The sequence below is a fragment of the Hoplias malabaricus genome, chromosome 1 (genome assembly GCF_029633855.1).
Source record: "Hoplias malabaricus isolate fHopMal1 chromosome 1, fHopMal1.hap1, whole genome shotgun sequence".
Classification (NCBI taxonomy): Eukaryota; Metazoa; Chordata; class Actinopteri; order Characiformes; family Erythrinidae; genus Hoplias; species Hoplias malabaricus.
Window position 1 is genome coordinate 68,363,466 of NC_089800.1, and position 23,639 is coordinate 68,387,104.

The 23,639-nt window shown below is 40.1% G+C and overlaps 1 protein-coding gene across 1 annotated transcript in view; it reads left to right on the forward strand.

Moving 5' to 3' along the window:
* The window catches only part of fmn2a (formin 2a), a 61,385-nt gene that overhangs the window by 27,663 nt on the left and 10,083 nt on the right, over positions 1-23,639 (forward strand). Inside the window, exons 8-15 of the mRNA XM_066642133.1 lie at positions 6,596-6,657; positions 8,471-8,562; positions 8,730-8,859; positions 9,723-9,869; positions 10,003-10,062; positions 13,373-13,493; positions 18,230-18,322; positions 22,695-22,746. Of these exons, the coding sequence (XP_066498230.1) occupies positions 6,596-6,657; positions 8,471-8,562; positions 8,730-8,859; positions 9,723-9,869; positions 10,003-10,062; positions 13,373-13,493; positions 18,230-18,322; positions 22,695-22,746 (757 nt within the window). The remainder of the gene's footprint in view (positions 1-6,595; positions 6,658-8,470; positions 8,563-8,729; positions 8,860-9,722; positions 9,870-10,002; positions 10,063-13,372; positions 13,494-18,229; positions 18,323-22,694; positions 22,747-23,639) is intronic.

Below are 23,639 nucleotides of genomic sequence, written 5' to 3' on the forward strand. Positions count from 1 at the left end.
CATTTTTTACACAAAATGCCAAGGGTAATCAATAAGGAAGGCGTTAAAGAGATTTTCTTCATAAGTAAACTATATAAAAGATGTTTAAAAAAAGTCACTGAGAATGTATTTAATATAAAAATGCTGTTTTAGAGAAACATAGAAATATTGTTTTAAGTGGTGGTGCATGGAAACAAAGGGCTCGAGAGTTTAATGCCTCTAAAAGCTTCCTCCACAAAGTTATTGCATGCAATGCTTTTCAATAAATCTGATGTCTGAAGATACTGTTTACAATAGATTTTGTCCTCAAAGGCTATTTAAAGCGGAGTGGTATGTGCTGAGTTTCTTAGGGCAAATAGTCCCCAAAGAAATCTAACTTTTTTGGATTTAACACCATTTTACCATTTTCAACACAGACACACACACAACCACACTTTGACGGTATGAAGTGAATGGATTCTCTATACTCTATGCATTCCTTTCATAGCTCAGTTCATTATTAGCTGTCAGCGCTCCTGCTTCACAGTTTCTCCTCATTATCCCCGCAGTACTCCAGGGTAAATACAACTTCCCTTCCTAATCTAATCTAATCCTGAGTACCTTGGTAAACTTTATTTAACCAATGATGGGTAATGCCAATGCTTAAAAAAATGTAAAATGGCATTGAATGTGATACCTTCAGCTGACAATTGATATATTTATAGATAAATCAGTGAGGAGCAAACTACCCAACACTAAGTAGAGTTTTGTGAAGAACTCTCTTGTTGATAATGGTATTGGCACACTATCTTTCTTTTTCTCACACACACAGCCTAGCAAAAAAAAGGGGGAACAGAGAGAGAGCGAACAGACAACTGCTGTGGTCATTCAGAGGAAAGTGTGTTTCTACGAGTGAGAGAAAACACCACAGCTTATGAAAACCAGCTGAGAGAGAGAACGGGGTAAAAGGAAGGGTGGAGGAAAAGAGAACAGGGAGAGTGGAGTAAAAAAATGTCATTCCAGATACAAGACATAAATAAATGGTAAGAAATAGGCAGTTATGTCAATCTAAGTTACATAATATAATAGTATTCATATAATAATAATTTTTTAAATATGTATTACATATAACTAAATGTAAATTTTATTTAATCAGTGTTACACAAGCTGAAGTGCTATTATAATAAATATCAGCACTGTTTAAAAACTTTTAAAAGCTCAAGGTCCTAGACTGAGTCCTAAAGACAATCCTAGGTGCTGATATACAGTAGCACAAACCCAATTGTGAAATATCACTGTAATACAACCTTTCTACTAATGCAATTTATTAGTGAACAGTAATCAGCAAAAGCACTATGTTTGGTTTGTTTTTTGATAGGTGATGCAGCAGATAGTGTTGCTGTCACACAGCTCCTGGGGTTGTGGGTTCAAGTCCTGCTCCGGGTGACTGTTTGTGAGTAGTTTGGCATGTTCTCTCTGTGTCCACATGGGTTTCCTCTGAATGCTCCGGTTTCTTCCCATGGTCCAAAAAACACATTGGTAGGTGGACTGGCGACTCAGAAGTATCCATAGGTATGAGTAAATGTGTGTTTTTCTCTCTGCAAAGGACTGGCGCCCCCTCCAGGGCAGGAGGAGTTTGTTCTTTAGGGCAATGGGGCAACACACCACTGAAAGGGAGGAATTTTTTTTTCTTTCATTTTACTACAGTAAAAAACCATGACTCTGAATTAACCAAGCTCTGCCAGATGGTTTGTCCTGCCTCTAAGTATCACAGTCCAATCAGCGTTAGGTTTTGTTCTGTACAGCCCCGCCTTTTTTTTGGGCAAATTCAAGATGGTGGAAAATTGCCCCAGACTCCTCTTATAAACTTTCATGTTAAGGCTCTTTTTTTCAAGCTGCTGAGCCTTCAGTACCTTCTCAGTGGGTTCCTGCCAAGTGCCAAGTGATTCAGGGTATGACCCTGAACTGGATAAGCAGTTTCAAACAATGAATGAATGTCTTCTCTGTAGCTTCTGTTCACACTTGGAAGTCCCACTGACGTTATTCTATACCAACACTCATGGAACGCCACTTGTACAATCAAAGTGTTCAGCATATTATGTGTGGTTTGAACTAGGGCTGTGCCTTATCATACCTTTGGCAGTAATATTGTCATATTTTTTTTAAATGATTAACAAAAAACCCAAAGATTATTATCATGATTATAGTGATATTCTGACTTGTGTTCATAATAACATCATGCAGTTTTCTGTAACATGGCATGCGTTCTTTACATGAGTCACTTAGGCACAATGAAGTACAGTGGAAAATGACTCTGAGATGGAGGAATTTGCTCCAAAAATGGGAGTGACTTCAGTACTGTAGAGGTGGTTTGGTTACAAAATATGAGATGTACAATAAACTATGTTATTAAGTAAGAAATGAAAGAAGCCCTCCCTGAGAAGGACTGGACACCCTCCAGGGTGTGTTCCTGCCTTGTGCCCTCTGATTCCCTGTAGGCTCCATACACACCTCAACCCTGAACTGGATAAGCAGTTACAGACAATGAATGAATGAAAGATGCCTATAACATCAGAAGATGGAAACACAACTTATCTGTTTCACCACCTCGAGCAGAAGCACCTGGTTGAGGATGAGAAAAATCAAAAATGTCATTAGAAGACTTCAACACCCAATGAGCTCTAATCCCAGCAGATAAACTCCACTGAATCATCATTGCAACTATTCTGTATTTATTTTGTGATTTACTGTGAAGCTTTAAGACAATTTTTGTATAATTGTTTTAATTGTTTACATTTGCTGTTAATATGCACACACTAGATTTTCTGCAGTTAGGTTGTGTGGTACATTTATATGCTAAATATAATTTTTTTTTATTTATCCAAAATCAGAAACTTGTTAAGTTACTGTTGTTTGAAACTGTTAAATTTGTAGTAAAATCCATCCATCCATCCATTATCCACCGCTTATCCGGTTCCGGGTCGCGGGGGAAGCAGTCAGAGCAAAGAAACCCAGACCTCCCTCTCCCAAGCCACCGCCTCCAGCTCCTGGAGGCTCCGAGGCGTTCCCAGGCCAGTCGAAACATGTAGTCTCTCCAGCCTCCTCCCCATTGGACATGCCCGGAACGCCTCACCAGGAAGGCGTCCAGGAGGAATCCGGACCAGATGCCCGAACCACCTCAACTGGCTCCTCTCGACAGCGGCTCCACTCCGAGTCTCTCCCAGATGTCCGAACTCCTAACCCTGTCTCTAAGGGAGAGTCCAAGCACCCTGCGTAGAAAACTCATTTCAGCTGTTTGTACCCGCGATCTCGTTCTTTCGGTCACTACCCAAAGCTCATGACCATAGGTGAGGGTTGGGACGTAGATCAAACGGTAAATCGAGAGCTTTGCTTTTCTGCTCAGCTCTCTCTTCACCACAACAAACCGGTACAGAGCCTGCATTATTGCTGACGCTGCACTGATCCTCCTGCTCCACCTTTCCCTCACTCGTGAACAAGACTTGAGGCAGGATCTCACCTGGAGTGAGCACTCCACCCTTTTCAAACTGAGTACCATGGACTCAGATTTGGAGGTGCTGATCCACATCCCTACCGCTTCACACTCAGCTGCAAACTGGTCCAGCAAGAGCTGGAGGTCCCGGCTTGATGAAGCCAACAAGACCACATCATCCGCAAAAAGCAGACATGGAATCCTGAGAGCACCAAACCGGACACCTTCCGCCACTTGGCTATGCCGAGAAATTCTGTCCATAAAAATTATGAACAGAACCGGTGACAATGGGCAGCCCTGACAGAGTCCAACTCCGACTGGAAACCAGTCGGACTTACTGCCAGCCATTTGAACCAGACTCCTGCTCAGTTTATAAAGGGACTAGATGGCTCATAGCAAAGAGCCCAGTACCCCATACTCCCCATGCACCCCCCACAGAATATCCCGAGGAACACGGTCTAATGCCTTCTCCAGATCCACAAAACACATGTAGACTGGTTGAGCAAACTCCCACGCATCCTCCAGGATCCTAGTGAGGGTAAAAAGCTGGTCCTGTGTTCCACGACTGGGGCGAAATCCACATTTTTCCTCCTGGATCCGAGGTCCATCCATCAGTCGGACCCTCTTCTCCAGTACCCCCGCATATACCTTACCGGGGAGGCTGAGGAATGTGATCCCCCTATAATTGGAACATACCCTCCGATCCCCCTTTTTAAAAAGGGGAAATACCACCCCAGTCTGCCAGTCGAGAGCAGACTGAACATCCAGAGCCTTGAGGAACCCGAGGCGAACTTCATCCGCCCCCGGGGCCCTACCACCTCGGCCACCTCAGCCCCAGTGATAGACGAGCCACCCCCAGGGTCCCCAAACTCTACTTCCTCTGCGGAAGACATGCTGATCGGATTGAGAAGATCCTCAAAATATTCCTTCCACCACCTAATGACGTCCCCAGTCAAGGTCAACAGTTCCCCACCCCCACCATATACAGTGTTGGTGGAAAACCACTTTCCCCTCCTGAGTCGCCTGATGGTTTGCCAGAAACTTCTCGGAGCCGACCAAAAGTCATTTTCCATGTTCTCACTGAACTCTTTCCACAGCCGAGATTTTGCCTCAGCGACAGCCGAAGCTGCGAGCCGCTTGGCTCCTCTGTACCTGTTAGCTGTCTCCGGAGTCCCCCGAGCCAACCAGGCTCGATAGGACTCTTTCTTCAGCTTGACAGCCTCCCTCACCCAGGGTGTCCACTACCGAGTGCAGGGATTGCCACCCCGATAGGCACCGACAACCTTGCAGCCGCAGCTCCGTTCAGCCGCCTCAACAATGGAGGTCCGGAACATGGCCCATTCGGACTCAATGTCACCGGCCTCCCCCGGGATGCAGTCGAAGCTCTACTGGATGTGGGAGTTGAAGATCTTTCTGACAGGTTCCTCTGCCAAACGTTCCCAGCAAACCCTCAGCACACGTTTAGGCCTGCCAGGTCTGTCCAGCATCCTCCCCCGCCATCTGATCCGACTCACCACCAGGTGGTGATCAGTTGACAGCTCAGTACCTCTCTTCACCCGAATGTCCAGAACATATGGCCGCAGGTCCGATGATACAACTATAAAGTTGATAATCGAAATGCGGCCTAGGGGTATCCTGATGCCAGGTGTACTTGTGGACACCCTTATGCTGGAACATGGTGTTCATAATGGACAAACTGTGATGGGCACAGAAATCCAATAACTGAACACCACTCGTTCAGATCAGCGGGGCCGTTCCTCCCAGTCACGCCCCTCCAGGTCTGATTGTCATTACTCACGTGAGGGTTGAAATCCCCCAGCAGAACAATGGAGTCCCCAGAATGAGTGTTCTCCAGCACCCCCTCTAGGGTCCCCAAGAAGGCATGGTACTCTGAACTGCTGTTCACAACAAGCACAAACAACTGTCAGAACCCTTTCCCCAACCCGTAGGCGCAGGGAAATTACCCTCTCGTCCACTGGGGTAAACCCCAACGTACAGGCGCTAAGCCAGGGGGCTATGAGTAAGCCCACTCCTGCCTTACGCCTCTCACCCTGGGCAACTCCAGAGTGAAAGAGCATCCAGCCCCTATTTTATTGTAGTAAAATAAAAATAGTTTTTTATATGATTAATATCAATAAAACATTATTGAAATAATACAAGTATTTTTCAGTGTTGTGTCATAAATAACATTATTGCCAAAGTACCCTGAAACATTGTGATATTATTTTAGGGCTATATTGCTCACCCCTAGTTAGAACAATCTGTTATATAAATGTATGTATAGTTACATAAAGATAATAAAGTTATCATAGCATTTACAGTTCTGCTTATGTGTGTTTTGTTCTTTCTTGCTTGGGGTTGTTTGCAGAAATGCTAGTCATTATGCTGGCGCTAGTCATTATTTTCTTTTCTCAAATGAATTGTAATGGAGCGTCCAGTCATCAGTGACCCTCTGTCTCCACTTACTCCTGACCACTGAATGAATAATTAAATCTAGTGGTGAAACATATTCATTTGTCACTCTAAACTCGCATGTTAGCTTTGCTAAATGATATAATTCGCAGCTGTCATGCTAAGGAGCTTAGGCTGTCGCTCATTTGGGGAAGTTTCTGTAGTAAACTTGGCTCCTGATCCGGCTGTGAATCAGAAATGAGGCTGTTATTGTCTGGGCTGTGTTGTTGGTTTACACAACAACGTTTCAGTTCTTGCTGTCAAGTTTTCCATGTTTTCTTGGCCTTGACTGGTCTTGTTTGTTCTGGATGGATAGTTGTCATGAACTGTGCTTCCTGGCTGAAGCGGATTTTCTTTAGAACCTCACTTGGAGATAAAATATCATACAGTTTTCAGTAGATACCATTGTAGTCTTATTTTAAATTTGATTCACTCTGTTACACTATAGGTGAGCTGAGGTCAGATAATAATGCTGCAGATGATTTGTCCTGGATCACAAATGACTCCAGTAGCCCTAGATGGAGCTCCATACACCAGTTCTAAGGGGGTTTACACTCGTAGTGCCTATACTTGCCAGAACGTTTCAGTACATCTAGAGTGCTGAATTCCCTCTTAAGGCCATAGCCATTTAAATGATGACCCAGTATATACTATTGTTACGTTCTAAATGTCATTTCTCTTCTCTTTCTCCTCCAGCCATCCTGAACATGGACAACTCTGTGGTGGATCTGGAGACACTCCAGGCCCTGTATGAGAACGTAAGCCACCCTCTTTCAGAAGCTCTAAAAAACAGCTCCGTCTCAGTGGGTGAGATGGGTTGTGACACTCCCCCGTTATTTTCTGTTATTGGTTCGTTCCGCTGTGGGTCACAAAGAGGCAGCCCCTGGACACAGAGCCGAGGAAATGTGTGTGTTACATACCAAAACAAACACATCGGCCACGAACACCACGGGAATGTACAGGGTTTACCATGGAGCCAGAGAGACCACTGCAGACAGAGAGAGAGAGAAAGTGAGAGAGAGAGAGAGAAAGAGAGAGAGAGAGAGACATTAAATAACAAGAAACAAAACAGCTCTGGCTTGAGAGATTGAAATGCTTAGTATTTGAACAAGGTTATGTAACTTCCACGCTTACACATTTTATTTTTACTTTAATAATTTTATTATATTTGAAGAATATTCAATTTCTACACTTTCTATCACAGCAAAGTGTTTGAGGAATATCTTCCCACTAAGTAAAAAACACAAACATACACAATCACATTAATAAGTGTGTAATGAACCCAGCTATGAAAAGTTATCAGTGATTTGGATTTTGTGCTGATATTTGTTTATTGTTGTTACGTCATGTCCAATTCCCACCTGGCCTTTCCCAATAACAACTTTTAATATGCTTACCTCAGTGGGTTGGCAAGCATCTCTGAGCAATAGGCAGAGGGAGGTCCGTCCTATTCACTTGCAAAGAGGGTGAATTATGAATAGCTGTGGCACAACTTAACACCGAAATCACTGTTTATCAATGACAAGGCCAACAATTGTGGTTCCCAGCAGTTCTACCATTTGGGAACCCTCGCTGTTATGAAATTTAATATTAACGCATATACTTAAAAGGATGCCTTGAATTTGTGGTAAAATTATTGTAACACAGCCTTGACTTTTATAAAAGCAGAGAACATACAGTATGGTAAATGGCACCAATGTTGAGTGTGTAATTTATTGCAATGTTAAGAGTAATCAAAATGAAGAAGCAATTTTCTGTATGTTCACTCCTGGGCACATGAGAATCATGCAGATGTGTAAAAGTTGCCATGGTGATAACATTAGTGAAATGGCTGTGGTGTGTCGGCTTTTGACATTTATTCCATGAATCATGGTGGTGGGATAATTTTCCGTCTCTGCATCATTGAATACTATGGAATATCTGATTTGCCTTGGTCCATCTTTCGTCATAATGTAAATGCAGCATAACAGTAGATAATAGTAGGCTGTGGTTGCTAAGCAACCTAATAAATGCTTATGCAACTATGTTTTTTTTATATATCTTAGTAAAATTCTGATGTGTGCAATTGTAGATGTGCATTGAGGATTCAATGACCAGTTTTACAACAGGAATCAGAACCAGAATCTTTAAAACATTTATTAACATTTTTTAGCGGGTATATGTAAAAATGAGAGTGTTTGAAGAGTGGTGTGTGTGTCTGGAGTGCGAGGGTTGTTGGGATGTTGAGGTTGTTTCTCTTTAGTGTGAGAGACTCCGCACTGTCTCTGACTCCTTCACACAAAACCACTCAGAACACACACACACACACATGCACACAAAATCCCCTCCTCTTTCCCCCTGCCCAACCACAGTCAGCAGGCCAGTGGGCCTTCATCTCCTTCCTCTTCTACATGAGCAGTATTGCCTTACACACACACACACACACACACACACACACACACACACACAAAGTAATTTATAATGTATTATTCCACATAATATAATTTACAACAGTTTAAATTGTGACATGATAATGTTTTAAGAGATGTCTTCTGAATACATTTCTATTTTTTTTTGTTGTCCTGTTAACAGCGAGTTCAGAAAGATGAGATGGAGCAGATTGCGAAGCACATCAAGTCCAGTGAGAACAAGGAGAACACCAGACCTCTAGATAAACCAGAACAGTGAGACATTCCCATTCACATTGCGCTGACTTCATTGGAATGGATTAGATTTGATCATAATGTGTCCAGGCACCACCCACTTATGTGTATTTTCCAATGCTTTACGGAACTCTATCTCTCTCTCTCTCTTTCTCTCTCTCTCTCTCCCTCTCTCTGTCTTTCTGCAGGTTCCTGCTGCAACTTTCACAGGTTCCTCAGTTTTCTGGGCGTGTTTTCTGTATTCTGTTCCAGTCCACCTTCACCGAGTGCATCTTCAGCATCCAACGCAAAGTCCACCTGCTGCAGAGAGTCTGTAAGGTGAGTGAGAGAATGCATAATTAAATAATGGTCAAATACGCTAGATTGCATTCTAGGCCTCACCCTCTGTGGGTGGGCTGTTTAGCCCTCTCTCTCACCTCATCAAAGCAGATTGCTAGCCAACGTAAGCATCTGTTAGGCCCCAGTTTCCCAAAAACATCTTAGTGTTAAGAACATTTTAACAAGGAAAGGGACTGTTCAGTGAAATGCTCACTACCACTTAAAGGCAATGTTCACAAAGTCAAAAACTCTTTATAATATCTGAGAATCTTTCCTCACCACTCTTCAGTCTTTTTCACGCTTGAAATTGGTTTAATGTGTTTATGAAGCCCCAGTGTCTGTAACTGGGTTAAAAAGGGTCTAGGTCCAGTATGCAGGACGTTTGAAGTATTTACTCAACAAACAAATCTCCAAATGTTGAAAGGCATGAACAAAGTTGAAGACATTGCTCTATTCCTGCTCCATAGGTGGATAATATTGACTTCATTTTACTTTAGATGGAACTGACGCTTAATTCTGGAGAGTGCTAACTGCATGAAATTAAACTCTGCGAATGTGTTACAGAACTAAACAGCTTGAGTTACATATGAGTTTCTGTCATAATTCAAATAGTGAATAAAATCGAAACCAAAATCGTCAACATTGCCTTTAAGAATATTTGTTATTCTAAGATGCTTTTGGGAAACCCAGCCTTGGGCAGTTTTATAGAAGCAGTGGTTCACACTGCTTCGAGAAGGCACCCCCTCCAGGGTGAGGTCTTGCCTTTCACCCAGTGATTCTGGGTAGGTTTTGGACCCACTGTGACTCTGATCAGAATAAAGTGGTTATGAAAGATCAGTGAATGAGTGTTTCTCTCCCTGTAGACACTACAGTCTGGAAAAGGGGTTCTCCAAATTCTAGGGCTGGTTCTGGTGCTTGGGAACTTTATGAACGGAGGAAACAGGAGCAGAGGGCAGGCAGATGGCTTCACGCTGGACATCCTGCCTAAACTCAAAGACGTCAAAAGCAGTGTGAGTGAGGGGTGACATTCATCGTCATTATTAAAAGCAGAATATGTGACAAAATATGTATGTAATTTTAATAATTAATCTCAACATTAACAATCACTTTCAGTATCTGTTTACATTCTCTCTCTCTCAACAGGATAACTCTCAGTGTCTTCTGTCCTTCATAGTGTCTTACTATTTACGGCATTTTGATGAGGTATGTTTTCTTTTTCTCTCTTGTCTCTCCCTCTTTTCTGCCCATCCCTTGATGCCCTTTGATCTTAGACATCCTATTTTTTCTTTTGTGGTTTTATTTTGATCATGTTCGTTCTAATTAATTCATCCAGTCATCCTTTAATAAGGGTCAGGGTCCTACCTGGACTCACTGGCACTATCCAGGAGAGGCCATCAGTCCACTGCAGTTGTTTGGTCTTATTTTATTTTGCTTTATTATTATTATTTTTATTATTCTTTTCTGGTTTTGGTTTTATACATTTTTTTCTGGTCTAATTTTGATTTTTTTTCTTCTATGGTCTTAATATAAACATAACACAAAATATAAGGACATTTGTGTTTGTAGATTATTTCTTTGTTGTAACAATGCTTCTTGGCAATAAATCTTATATTGTTGGAAAGGCTGTTAATTTCCCTTTTAAATGGTGCCACATTGGTAAGGAACATGCATTTGTGGGATGAGCAGTAGAGCTCAGTATGTGGGTTGTGCCCATGAAAAATTAGCCAAATCCTCTCTGCAAAGGCCAAACAGCTTATTTTGTGTGATAGTGTGGGCCAGCATCTCTCTCACTGGAAAAACAAGGCTTGTCATCATTGGAGGCAATCTCAATGTAGAATGGATATAGAGATATCGAGATGAAATTGTGCAACCAGTGGCAATCCCATATCTCCACAGTCTGGGACTGAACTCTGTACTTCAAGATGAAAACGCTCTGCCCCACAGAGCGGGGTTTATCAGAGACTACCTCCAGAATTTGGGAGTGGAGAGGATAGAATGGCCTGCCAGCTCCTGACCTCAACCCCACTGAACACTTGTGGGATCAACTTGAGGGTGTTGTTGTTGCCAGAGTGACCAACACAACCACGTTGGCGGCCGTGCAGGGCTGACTTCCCCCAGCAGTGTGTGACCAGGCTGGTGACCAGCATGAAGAGGAGGTGCCAGGCTGTTGTGGGTGTGTATGGTTCTTCCACACGCTACCGAAGCTCCTGTTTGTTAAATGAATAAATTGTTAAATTGCCAATATGTCTTGTTTCTTCAAACAACAATCATCCAGTCACCACACACCAAACAAGTCAATGGCAGAATAAGCTGTTTGGTATTAGCAGAGAGGATTTAGCTCATTTTTCATGGGTGCAACCCACATACTCAGCTCTACTGCTCATCCCACAAATGCATGTTCCTTACCAATGTGGCACCATTTAAAAGGAAAGTAACAGGCTTTCCAATGGTATAAGATTTATTGCCAAGAAGCATTGTTACAACAAAGAAGTAATCTACCAAACACAAATTCCCTTACTTTTTGTGCTATGTTTATTTGTCACCACAATTGTATATATTAGATTTGCTTGGTCATATTTTGATGTTATTTGATTTATCACTGCCTCCTCTGTTTGATCAGAGCTAACTCAAAGCTGCTGCATAAATAAACACGGCTGCAGATGTGGACACATGATTTCTTTCCTTTCTTCTTTCTACCTATATTTAAAAATCCTGGGTACTTTCAAAAGCCACCACTTAGAAGAGCCTAGCTGCTAATGATGCAGGGGTTCTCAAATTAACAAATGATGAGCAGAAGATTGAGTGTTATTTTGTCTTTTTTATTTTTTTGTCTTATGTTGTATTTTTGATCATATTCTGGTCTTTTTTTGGCCTTATGCAAAGTTTGTTGGTCTTAATTGATTTATTTGAACTTGTTTTGTTTTTGTTTGGCGTTAAGTGCACTCTTAAAAAATAAGGAACTACAAAAGCAATGCCATAGAAGAATCTCTTTTGGTTCCATAAAGAACCATTTTGCTAGTACGTTTAAATTAGTAAAGAACCTTTGGACAGAGTAATGGATTTCTAAAACTTTAAAAGGTTCTTCACAGATGTATTTTTTAAACAAAAGTGGTTCTTTATAGAACCAAAGGTGGTTCTTCTATGGCATTTTTCAAAGAACCTTTTGTAGCACCTTTATTTTTAAGAATGTGGTTGTATTTTGGTCATGGTTGGTATTTTTTGGTCTAGTTTTGATATTTTTTAATTATATTGTAATATTATTTTGGCTTTCTAATTGTATTTATTATTTTTTTTTATGTGGACCAAAAGACTGTTTTTGTCTTAGCCTGTAGTTTCTGGATTTATTTGGTCTTATTTTGGACATGTTTGGTTTTATTAAGTCTTATTTTGGTCCTATTTGTTTTTTTTTCACTACCTCCTCTGTTTGATGGCAGCTGGCTCAAAGCTTCAGCATGTAAATAAATGCAGCTGCAGATGTGGACTCATGACGCAGAGTTTCTCTAATTGAGAAAAGCTGAGTGGCAGGTTGAGTCTGGATTCTGCTGATCATGCGGCCAGAGCTGAAGGGCAGTATTTAAGTGTTTTTGTGATTTGTATAAAGTGGGATAAATATGTTTGAACAAATTTTGGGATTTTCTACGTGAAAATAACTGGGATCTTTACAGGCAACAAACTTAAATATGTAATTGTTCTGCAAAATCATTGTAAAAGTTATATTATATTTAAATACAGAGAATGAAAAATGAACTAAAAGACGAAGCATATTTTTTGCCTCAGTAATTAAAAAAGAATATTTTTTATTACTGTGCCTTTAAGCCTATACAGCAGAAGTTATCAAAACCTGCTCATTCAATATCAAGGGTATAAAGAGTGTGTTTGTACTTGCTTTGCTGCAGTAACAGCTTCCACTAATACCTTACATTAGATACTGGAAATTTGCTCAGTCACAAAAGTTTTGAGATATATAGCACATAAGGAACTTTAGAGCATTGAATTGATTTTTCCACTGTATACACACTTTAAACATCACACGGAGTCCTGATTGTGTGACTAACAGGCAGAAGCTTTCAGATGCTGCATTAGCATTTTTTTAGTTTGATGCATATGGGGTGGAATTGGGCCCTGATTTGTAAATGGAGGAAATGAGATGGAGGAAAATTTGTTGATTTTCATATTTGATCTCATGCATATCCACAAACAGTCCGTCCTTCAGCATAATTGGTTTGTTTAGGTGATTTTACGTGTGTGTGTGTTTAGCACATGTGTGTGGACCAAATGCTCAATGAATGAAGGAAAACATGAACATTTTGACATTTGGCATTTTTGTTTTGGCTTTTTTTACTAGAAAAAGTTAAACAGATCAAAGCTGATTTGTTGGTCACTGAATATAAGGGTATTAAATGTGTAATGGAAATACCCCACAAAGACTGAAATATAAACATGTTAAATTGGTTGTGTGTGTGTGTGTGTGTGTGTGTGTGCGCGCGCGTGTGTGTGTGTGCACGTGTGCCAGGATGCAGGTCAGGAGACATGTGTGTATCCTCTCCCAGAGCCTCAGGACCTTTTCCAGGCATCTCAAATGAAGTTTGATGACTTTCAGCGAGATCTACGAAAACTACGCAAAGACCTGAATGGTGTGACATGCACACACATACACAAAGGTATGATGAGCAGGTATGAACTGGGTGGTGGATCATTCTCAGTGCTGCAGTGTCACTGACATAGTGATGGTGTGTTAGTGTGTGTTGTGCTGGTACAAGTGGATCAGACACAGCAGGGCTGCTGGAGTTTTAAAGTTCTCAGCTGTCACTGCTAAATTGAGAACAGTCCACCAACCAAAAATATCCAAACAACAGCGTCCTGTGGGTGGCATCCTATGTCCTGATGAAGGACTATAAAATGATGCACTACTATCTCTGACTTTACACGACAGTGAGTGGACACAGTGTTTACAAACACATTGATCTACTGGTACAAATGCAACACATGCTAAGACATGACTACCACTTCAGTGTCATTGTAGCTCTGAGAATCATCTACCACCCAAATCATACCTGCTCTGTGGTGGTCCTGTTAGGGTCCTGACCATTGAAGAGCAGGGTGAAATTGGGCAAAAACTGAGAGAGTGGACACATGGACAGTGATTGAGAGTAAATTTATATATATATATATATATATATATATATATATATATATATATATATATATATATATATATATATATATATATATATATATAGCCCCGAGACGTTAATCGCCTTTGGGAGTTTTTTGGGTCACCGGCTGGATCTCATTGTGATCAATACTCCATAATTCCAGGCTTGTCCGCAGCCTCCTGCATTAAAACAAACAAGCCGCCATAACAAACAAACAAGAGAGTGCCCTGATCTCTACCACACCACAACACTGGCTCCCAAACAGTGCACTCTAATTTCTCCTTAATTAAACTCAGCTGGAAAGATGGATCAAATTATTGTTCGTTAAGCCCTAATTAGCATAAGTCACTGGTTGTGGTGAGTGTGGCCTATAGCTTGTTTGTGTCCAAGCCATAATTCCTAGCTTGTTATAAGAGATCACACCTTTTACAAAAATTAACACAATTATTCTTTGAAATTCTTAGAGTTCGAAATTACAGATGCTGCTGTGTAGTCCATACAAAGCCAATGAGAAACCTTAGAGAAGCTCATCAGGTCCAGTGCTAAGTCTCAGCAAGATGGGTGTAACGCCTCTAGCACTGAACAGTCGAGCACCATCTTATATGTTTTAGGATGAGCTTGACTCAGAAATAATCATTCAAGTACCAGATATTTTATGGTCTTGTTGCTGCCATTATATCTCCCACTCTGGGAAAAACAGTAGTCCCTCTCAATAATCATTGTCAACATAACTATTTAAATAAATAGTAATACCTATGCCAATTATAGACTTAAGAAATTTTTTATAAGTTTTTATATTTTAAAGTTTGCATTCATCTGCCTCACAGTGGTTTTCTCCACTGCCTCCAGTACAATCACTAGGGCTGCCAGGTCTGCTTATTTTTAAGTGATAATTGGCTTTTTAGTCTCTGAAGTTGCTCACAAATCTTGGTATTGAATATGTGTGCCTTTTATTTTTTGCTTTTCTGTTTCAAATCCTGCAACAAAACAACAGAAAACATTTCCCAATTTTGAAAGATATAACAAAGCCTTTTCTGTGGCTGTGCTCAAGCCACATTCACACAGCTGCTGTTTGTTTTAACCAGGACAGCACCAGAGTCACATTTAAACAGGTAAAAGTAAGGAAAGAGTCATGGTTAATCCACTGTTTACAGCAGTTTCAGATCATATGATTCAGAGCTTTGTATGTTTTAAGTTTAAAATGCACTGCAAAAGACACTTGCAAACTCTTTCACAGCAGTATGTGCCCCATGTTGCAGGACTGTGAGGAAGCAAGCATTTTGATTTTTAAGTTACACAGAGAGATGACTCCATATTAGACCCAAATGTCCTCACACCCATTTACATTTACAGCATTTAGCAGTAAATGTAAAGTCTTATCCCGAGTGACTCACAAAAGTGTCCAGACAGAATGTGTATCCTAACAAGTACAAATCGGTTAGCATTCAAATTCCCTCTGAGATCAGACACTTGTCAAAATAAGTGCCAGTGCTGATACCTAGAAAGAATACAACATAGTAGGTGTAATACATAATACAATCTAAGCTAGAAGGATAACTAGTCAGTGGTCGTACCTAGAAGGAAAGGAGTTAAGTGCAGTAAAAGTGTTACGGTGAGCACTTAGATTAGTGCTCACCTAAGTGGGTCACAAAGAGATGGGTCTTCAGTCTACATTTGAAGTCTGTAAGAGAGTCTGCTTTTCGGACAGCCAGTGGAAGTTTGTTCCATCGTCTGGGCACCAGGACTGAGAAGAGTCTTGACGTTAGTCTTCCATATGACTTTAGGGATGGCAGGTCAAACTGAGCTGTACTTGAAACTCAAAGGGCTTGAGGTGCAGTCTGGACCAGACTGGACAAGCACCCGGGCAGCCTACTGAAAAAAAAGGGTTGAATCAGCCAGTTGATGTACAGAAGAAATCTGCATGACAAAGGCAGGTTCATGAAATGGGTTGTGAACGATAGCTAGCCATCCAGAATCACACCAGGTCTCATTGCATCTTCAGATGGAACAATTGAGGAGTTAGCAAGATCTTGGTGAGGACTAGCCATTCCAGGGAATGAAAAGCAGCACAGTCTTGCTAGCAGATTTGACAGGAGTGTCAGATGGTGAGAATGAAATCACTAGTTGAGTGTCATCAGCAAAACAGTGGTAAGAGAAACCATGACAAGTAATTATATCACCAAGAGAAACGGTATGAAATGAAAACAGAAAAAGACCCAGCACAGAGCCTGGAGGGACACTAATGGAGAGCAATCCTCCAGATAAGACTCAAGCCACTTCCATGCCGAACCAACACCTCCTATGTTGTTTAAGAACCAACAGGAGGATCTTGTGCTTGACTGTGTCAAAGTCCATATAAAGGTCCAGAACCGACAACAGTTTGGCTGATCTTGCTGGCTGGAGCTTTTCAGTAACTGCACCCCCAAAGGAAAATCCTCTTTCTTCCCTGTAATCAAGTGACATAGTGACAAGCGACATTTTACCTTTTATTGACTCCCCTAACACTGAAATGTCATTTACGCCCCTAAATTTTATCATCAGAACAATGTTCTAACATGTAATGTAGTTCAGGAAATGTAAAACCTTTACTTCAGCAAAGCCAGGACACACTCTCTATTAATGCCTCAAGTTTCAGAAAAAAAGTTCAGACAAGCAGGTGTCCAAAAACATTTGGACATATAGTGTATAGTTTATTTTATAGCTCACAGCAAACCTCAGCGTGCAAAGTGAATAAGCGCTCTAAAACTCCATGCTCCAAATGCATATAAACTCAGCAAAACAGCTTTCAATCGACCTGCTAAACCAATCAAGACTCTACTCGCTTTTTTTGTGCAAACTAATGTTAGCCTGTCCAGCAAAGAGAGCACTTTATTTCTCAAAAGCACTCACAATTCAAAGTGCTGAAAGCTCCCCGAACGCTTTGCTCTTCGAGGGTCCACCTCGGCCAGGGGTCCATACAGTGAATGAATCATCGTCTGGGGGTTAGCATGCTGGGCTAAGTGCTAAAGCAGATGTTAGTAGCTCTGACCGTAGCTTTGTGTCAGACGGATGTGTAGTAGAGCAGGTAGACTGGCCTTAGAGCAGGCCTTAACCCCCCGTTGGGCTCCTGAGTTAGCATAGTTAGCATGTGGTGAAGAGATCAGCATGCCATGTCCTGATCCATCACGAGCGCATGATGGGAGCGCACTGACGTCTCAGGAGCTCAATCGAGCACATGCATCACTCAGCGAGACGGCGGGAGGAAGCGGACACAGGATTTGTTAGCGCTGGTTAGCATGTTGATGGTTTAGCAGAGCTCTGCCAAAACAGCTTTGGAATAATTCTTTCCCCAGCGCCTTCTGCTTTCCAGGTTTAACCCTATCAGTCTGATCACAGATTCCCACTTTGGCCTTTGAGAATCACTGTATTTCAGTTGTAGACAGCTATTGTTCTATGAAAATGTAAAAGAATTAGGCTACTGTGAAGGCCTTTTTTTGGAGGCATCGATCATTTCCTTCCCACATTCATCTCTAAAAAATCCCTGTTCTCCTGTTTTGTTAATAGATTAGATTTGCCTGTACAGATGACCATTTTGATACATTTTTAAATCCTAGTAGATCATTTAATAACTCCAAGCACACATTTTTACTTGATTTAAATAACTCTTACTTAAAGCTGGAGTAGGTGATTTGTCTTAAATCAATTTTGTTATATTTCTTGAAATATGTCTTGTAGAGAAGTGTCTTTGGAAGTAGGACTGAATGTAGGCGGAGGGAATTGTTTTGGGTTGGACGTTTTTTCAAAAACTATTTTACACACTGATTTCTACAAAATTGTCTACTCCAGCTTGAATATAAGTGTTTATTGAGACTTACAATAGACTAATATAATTACCTTTTGGGGATTTTTATGTCCATATTTAATATTATTTGAAAATTATTTTTGAGGTAATTACCTCCTTTGATAATGCACAAGAGTATTTAAAAAGACTTTTTATGAACGGCTATCTCTTGAATATATAAATGTATATGTCTTTGCCAAGGTTGTTTATGGAATAGTATCTACTATTCTTGTGATAAATGTGTTCTTACAAATGAACTAATATCTTCTATTCTTGTATACAGAAGCATTAATGGGATCGTTAAAGGTGTAAACTCCTTTTCCAGCATATATGAGTGTTCACTGAGATTATTAACAGACAAATTCACATGAGCTACTTATCCATATCCCCACAGCCTGTTCGTCTGAGAAAGAGAAGGTGTGTTCCGAGTCTTCAGAAGAGCACCTGCAGCCATTTAAGAACAAAATGGAGCAGTTCATTTCTCAGGGTAAAAGATACACACCAAACATGTACAGATATCCCTTGTCAAAAAATAAAATATACTTATGTTATCTTGGAACCAATAAGTAATACTAATTCACTACTAACTTGTTATTTAAATTATATTAAGTTACAATTAAAATATACTGTGTGTACTAGTCATATATTTTTGTCAATCTTTTAATACAACTGAAATATATATTTCTGAGCTGCCTGCCTTAACTCTAAAACTAAAATTAGCTTAAATTATTAATAAAATGTACAAAAGTCACTAATGTAATCAGAAAAATTCAAAATAATCAGTAATAAAAAGTATGCCTTAGCACAAAATATACCAAAATATAGTATTACAAATTACAATACTTCTAAATGATACAGATTTGACTTATAAAACACAAAGCATATAAATATATTTAAAGTGTACTAACAGAGTTGCACAAATAACATATGACTAGTACACTCAGTATATATTAGTGTAACTAAATATAAATTAAATTACATATTAGTAATGATTTAGTACAAATTAGTGGTTCCAAAATAGTACACTTTCATTTTCCACAAGAGATATCCTTTTACACATGTGTACATAATAATATGTATGAAAGGAAGGACTTTATTTTGAAAATGTGATAAATAGCAGTACACCCAGCTATATAGACTCTGTTATATTAGACCGAATCCAAGTCCAGTCACAAGTCACAGAGAATCACTGGGAATGTGTGTCCAAGAGGAGTTACGACTTCAAGATTTTACCTGGAGAAGCTGATGTGTGAACACAAACATCTGTAATATTTGTCCCAGATATGATCCTGCTTTATCCTGCTAAAGTCAGTGCATGTGTGTACAAAGCCACTAATGTTCCAGAAGATCATATTGTATCTACTGCACATGCTGCACAAGGGCCACCACATGCCTAAAGCAGGCAGCATATTTCCAGCTGTGAAAACTTTTCCAGCTTTTCCTGCTGTGCTCTACCTGTGTGAAAAGACAACTTTGGGAAATCTCCAGACCAGAGAAACCAGAGTTTCTCTAGGTGTTACTCTGTGACAAAGACTATAGAATATCTTTTGAAGAAGTCAAATTCCCGCTCTGCAAAGTACACCTGTCAACTGTAAGTGTTGTTATTTTGAAGGGAAAACACTAACTCAAGCAGCACATTTGTTATAACAACCCACCAGAATGCTAACTGTTTGGTGGAGGTGGAATAAGGGTGTCAGGCCTCTGAATATCAGTGAAGGGGGAATATTAATGCTACAGAAACACACACACACACACACACACACACACAAACACAATCACATAGCAAATATGCAGCTGAGATGAGTCTGACAGAAGCTCTATGTTTCTCTCTCTCTGTCTGTTTCTTGCACTGGAGGTCATGGGTCATGTGTGTGCTGCTCCATAGATCAGTCTCATACACACACAGACACACACACACACAGCAGTTCCCCTAAACATAATTTCTTTACACTAACAGACATGAGCTACAATGAAACTGTCATTTGTGTGTGTGTGTGTGTGTGTGTGTATTCCTTCCTGGGTTTTCCATCTTTCATCTCTGGGCTCCACCTCATCCTCCTCTGCAGCTCTGTTTTCATCAGCTTTCTTCACATTCTCTCTTTACTCTTCTCTTTGATCTCAGCTGTCATCCACATTTTAACTCCGTAAACACTACAACCGTTCCGGACATGTTTCTGCCTTTATTCTCCTCTTAATTTCCACTCCTCTAAACAGAATCTTCTTCTTATGAGGGAATACATCAGAAAAGTTCCTGCAGCAAAGACGCACAAACTAAATAATAATGCCCTTAATTTTAAAGGAAATATTTAATGAGGAAACTTTCAGCCATACAGAGTATTTTTGTAATATGTTTTACCAAAGTTTTCCGTAATTATATTCAAACAGTACATTTGTGCCCAGTACATGGCACTAGCTTCATGTCTAAATTATCACCAATACCTTAATTCTTGTGGAGTTTTTATAAATCTCTATTAGAGACAATTGTGTAGCTTCTGGTATTGTAAAAAGGACAAAAGGACACTCAGCAGTTAAAAACAATGGCAACAGTAATGTAAGCCTTACAGCTCCATGCAAACTAAGCCAGAACCAGACACTAAACCAGTTATGGCTTATGACCTACAGTTGGGAAGGTGTGTATGGGGTGGGGGATATAGCGTAAATTTGATTTGTTTTTTAGTCAAAATATTTCTTTAAATATCACACACTACTGACTCCATTCGGTTCCTGTATTCATCTCCTCATAACCACAGCCATATGTGTTCTCTCAGCTGGGGTAACTAGGTGGGGTCTTTGCAATGTTGCCGCCTTTTCTTTTAATCCTAAAGCTTCCTTTCCTTTGGGTCTCAAGACATCAGATACTGCTTCTGGTTAGCACACACGGGGATATAGGGATGTGGAAAAAAACGGAGTAATGTCTTATTATTTTGGCATTTCATGTGATTTTGAAACTCCAAAGTACCCACAGTCTCAGGCTTGCCCTGACGCCACAACAACTGTTTATTTTACAAAGGTTGAAACAAACCGCAAAGAGAAAGAGTTTGTCTGTGTGTGTGTTTGGGGGGGTGGGGGGGTGCTGGGAAAAAAGAGGGAGAGAGGGAGAAAGTAAAGGGACATATGCTGGCTCTGTGGTCTTGCCCTGTTTTGTCTATGGTCATTCCACCATCTTTTTTCATTAATTCCTCTGCATACTAGTTCTATGATGGGGTTTTATGCCCCAGGAAACACTTCACCCTGGTGATAATCTGGTGGCGCTGCTGAAGACATTGGCAAATCCAACTCAAAAGACAATGATGGCCTAAAGTTTATACGACTAAGTACTAGCATCCTAGTGCTTTAGCTAAACGACCATTGGTAAGATTGTGTCTACCTTATAGTTGCTGGTGTAATTTTTCATTTTAAAACGTTTAACAAACAGAAAGGAGGAAACCAGACAAGAAGGACAGTGTTATGCAGCTAGTTTGCTGGCAGGTATTCCTTTAATGCTGAGAACTTTTTAGGGCTTCCAGTTATTGGAAGTTATGACTTAGTTGCCTGTGTACAAAATCACTACTCAAATTTGATCTGAAGCAGTAGTGACTGGTGGCAGAAAGAATGTAATTGGATACCAGCCAACAGGCAGAGATGAATGTGATTGGTTAAAATGGACTGGGCAGACGCGTTCAAAAATGCATCATAAACCAGTAAAGCTCTGTCTAGACCCTTGTGTTTGCCTTCTCTTACTGACAGAAATTACCTTGGAAGCATAAACGCAATATAAACATTTTGATGTTAAAGGTTTGTTACAGTACAGTTTTAGTTTTCCTACAGTACAGGATTAGTTTTACATGGGGAACTGGAGTAATATAATTTTACCAAAGGACATTAATAATATTTATGATGGATTTGAACTGGATAAGAATTCTTGGTCAAAATAATGGAGACGGGTGTGACGACATTCACTCATTGCTGTCATCCAGTGTGAATCAGACATAACAGAGCTACTGGAATTTTTAGACTGTCACTAATGTTCTGAGAACAGCACCAAAAATATCTAGCTCTCAACAACATTCTAGTGTTTGGAAACAGATAATGGGTGAAAAGTTGGCAAAAAACTTTACAAATTCTTTTCAGAATTATTATAAACCATTTAATGGTAACTTACTAAGTAACACCTATGTAGGCTGCTATTGTGCACAAAGCCTACTTACAGCTACCAGAAATATGTCTCCACTGAGCAATCCTCTTTAGGTAAAAGGCTTAGTAATCTTTCCTGGGACAGGAGCACACACTCTGGAAAAATTACTACAATATTCTATGAGGACAGGACGACAATCACTGAGATACTTTTTTAATAATTACTAATTAGGTAATTAGGTCAAACTAATCCTGTCTGAATAGTGCTAAAGAGGCCAGGAAACTAGCAATTAGCATTTAGAGACAAAGTTCATCTCTGTAGTAAATTTGTAGGCCTACTACATTGTAGGTTGGCAAACACTGGCAAACTGACACTAGAATCTAGAGCTTTGGGCTGTAGATGTAGATAACATAGTTTAGCATTGGTTAACTGTAGTTTCTGTAACTGCTTATTGTAAAACTTCTAATTATCAAAACAATCAGGAAGATGTGTGCATGACAGGATTGATAGCACTTAGCAAGCTAGTAGGTATTCCCTACAAAATGCAAGGACTTATCAGTAATAACACAAGTTGCACTACATTCCACATTAGTCACTGATTAATAAGCCATAAAACCTATCAGGAGTAAGGTCAAAGTTTGGCACAGGGCCAGATAATTAGCAATTAGCATATTTCCTGTTTAAGACAGATAAACCCTGTAAAACTGTTAATTAATACATTATGGGTATGATGATTTTTTTTCAGCCAGAACTGAACTGGAGGCTCAGGAGAAACAGCTAGCAGAAACTCAGAAGAGGTAAGAACTCAGTATTCATTTTGCACACAAATTTAGTGCAAGTTAATTTTTTCAGGAGGTATTTATTAGCACATATAAAATAATCTAGTTGAATAAAGAAAGGGAAAGTCCAAGGATCTAGACTGGATTTTCCAAAACTGGAGTTCAACAAATTAACAGCCATGTATTAAGTATAACTTGTCTTTATTTAGCTGCTCTTTGAATTACCACAGAATCGTGTTTGTAACTCAAGTTGTTTAGTTTTGTAGAACGTCTGTGTTTAATCTCATGCCGTTAGCACTCTCCTGAAATTTCAGTTCCACCTTAAGTAATCTGAAACAGCAAGTATAAGTCAATATTACCCAACTATGGAGCAGGTATAAAATAACATCCTCACCTCTTTTCATGCTTTTCAACATTTGGAGCTTTCTTCATCATCTAAACATCCCCAGATGCCTTTTCTTAGCCATGCCTGAGCCAGCAATGCAGAGAAAAATCCTGAACATTTTCGCCGAGTTTTTTTCCTATTTTCTGAGCTAGGGCTTTGTACAAACACTGGAGATTTCAACATTGCTTTTTGTGGTTTCTCTCGACCATTGAAACACCACTAGATGCAATGAGCAGAGAGTGAGAGAATGCCTGAATACATGGGACTAAGACCCTTTGATTTTTTCCCCCGATTACATACACAGGCCTTTGTAAACACATCAGACCACTAACTAGTACACAACCAGACCGGAGGGCTAGCAAATGGTGAGGAAACATTCTGTAAATTTTATAAAGAGTGTTTATTGACTAACATCACCTATAATGGCATTTTTGAAGGGAAACGGGTTTCAATCCCAGATGCAGGGCACTCACAAAAATAACATACAAAATTTTATAACATACAAATTTGTCATTTTATTATATTA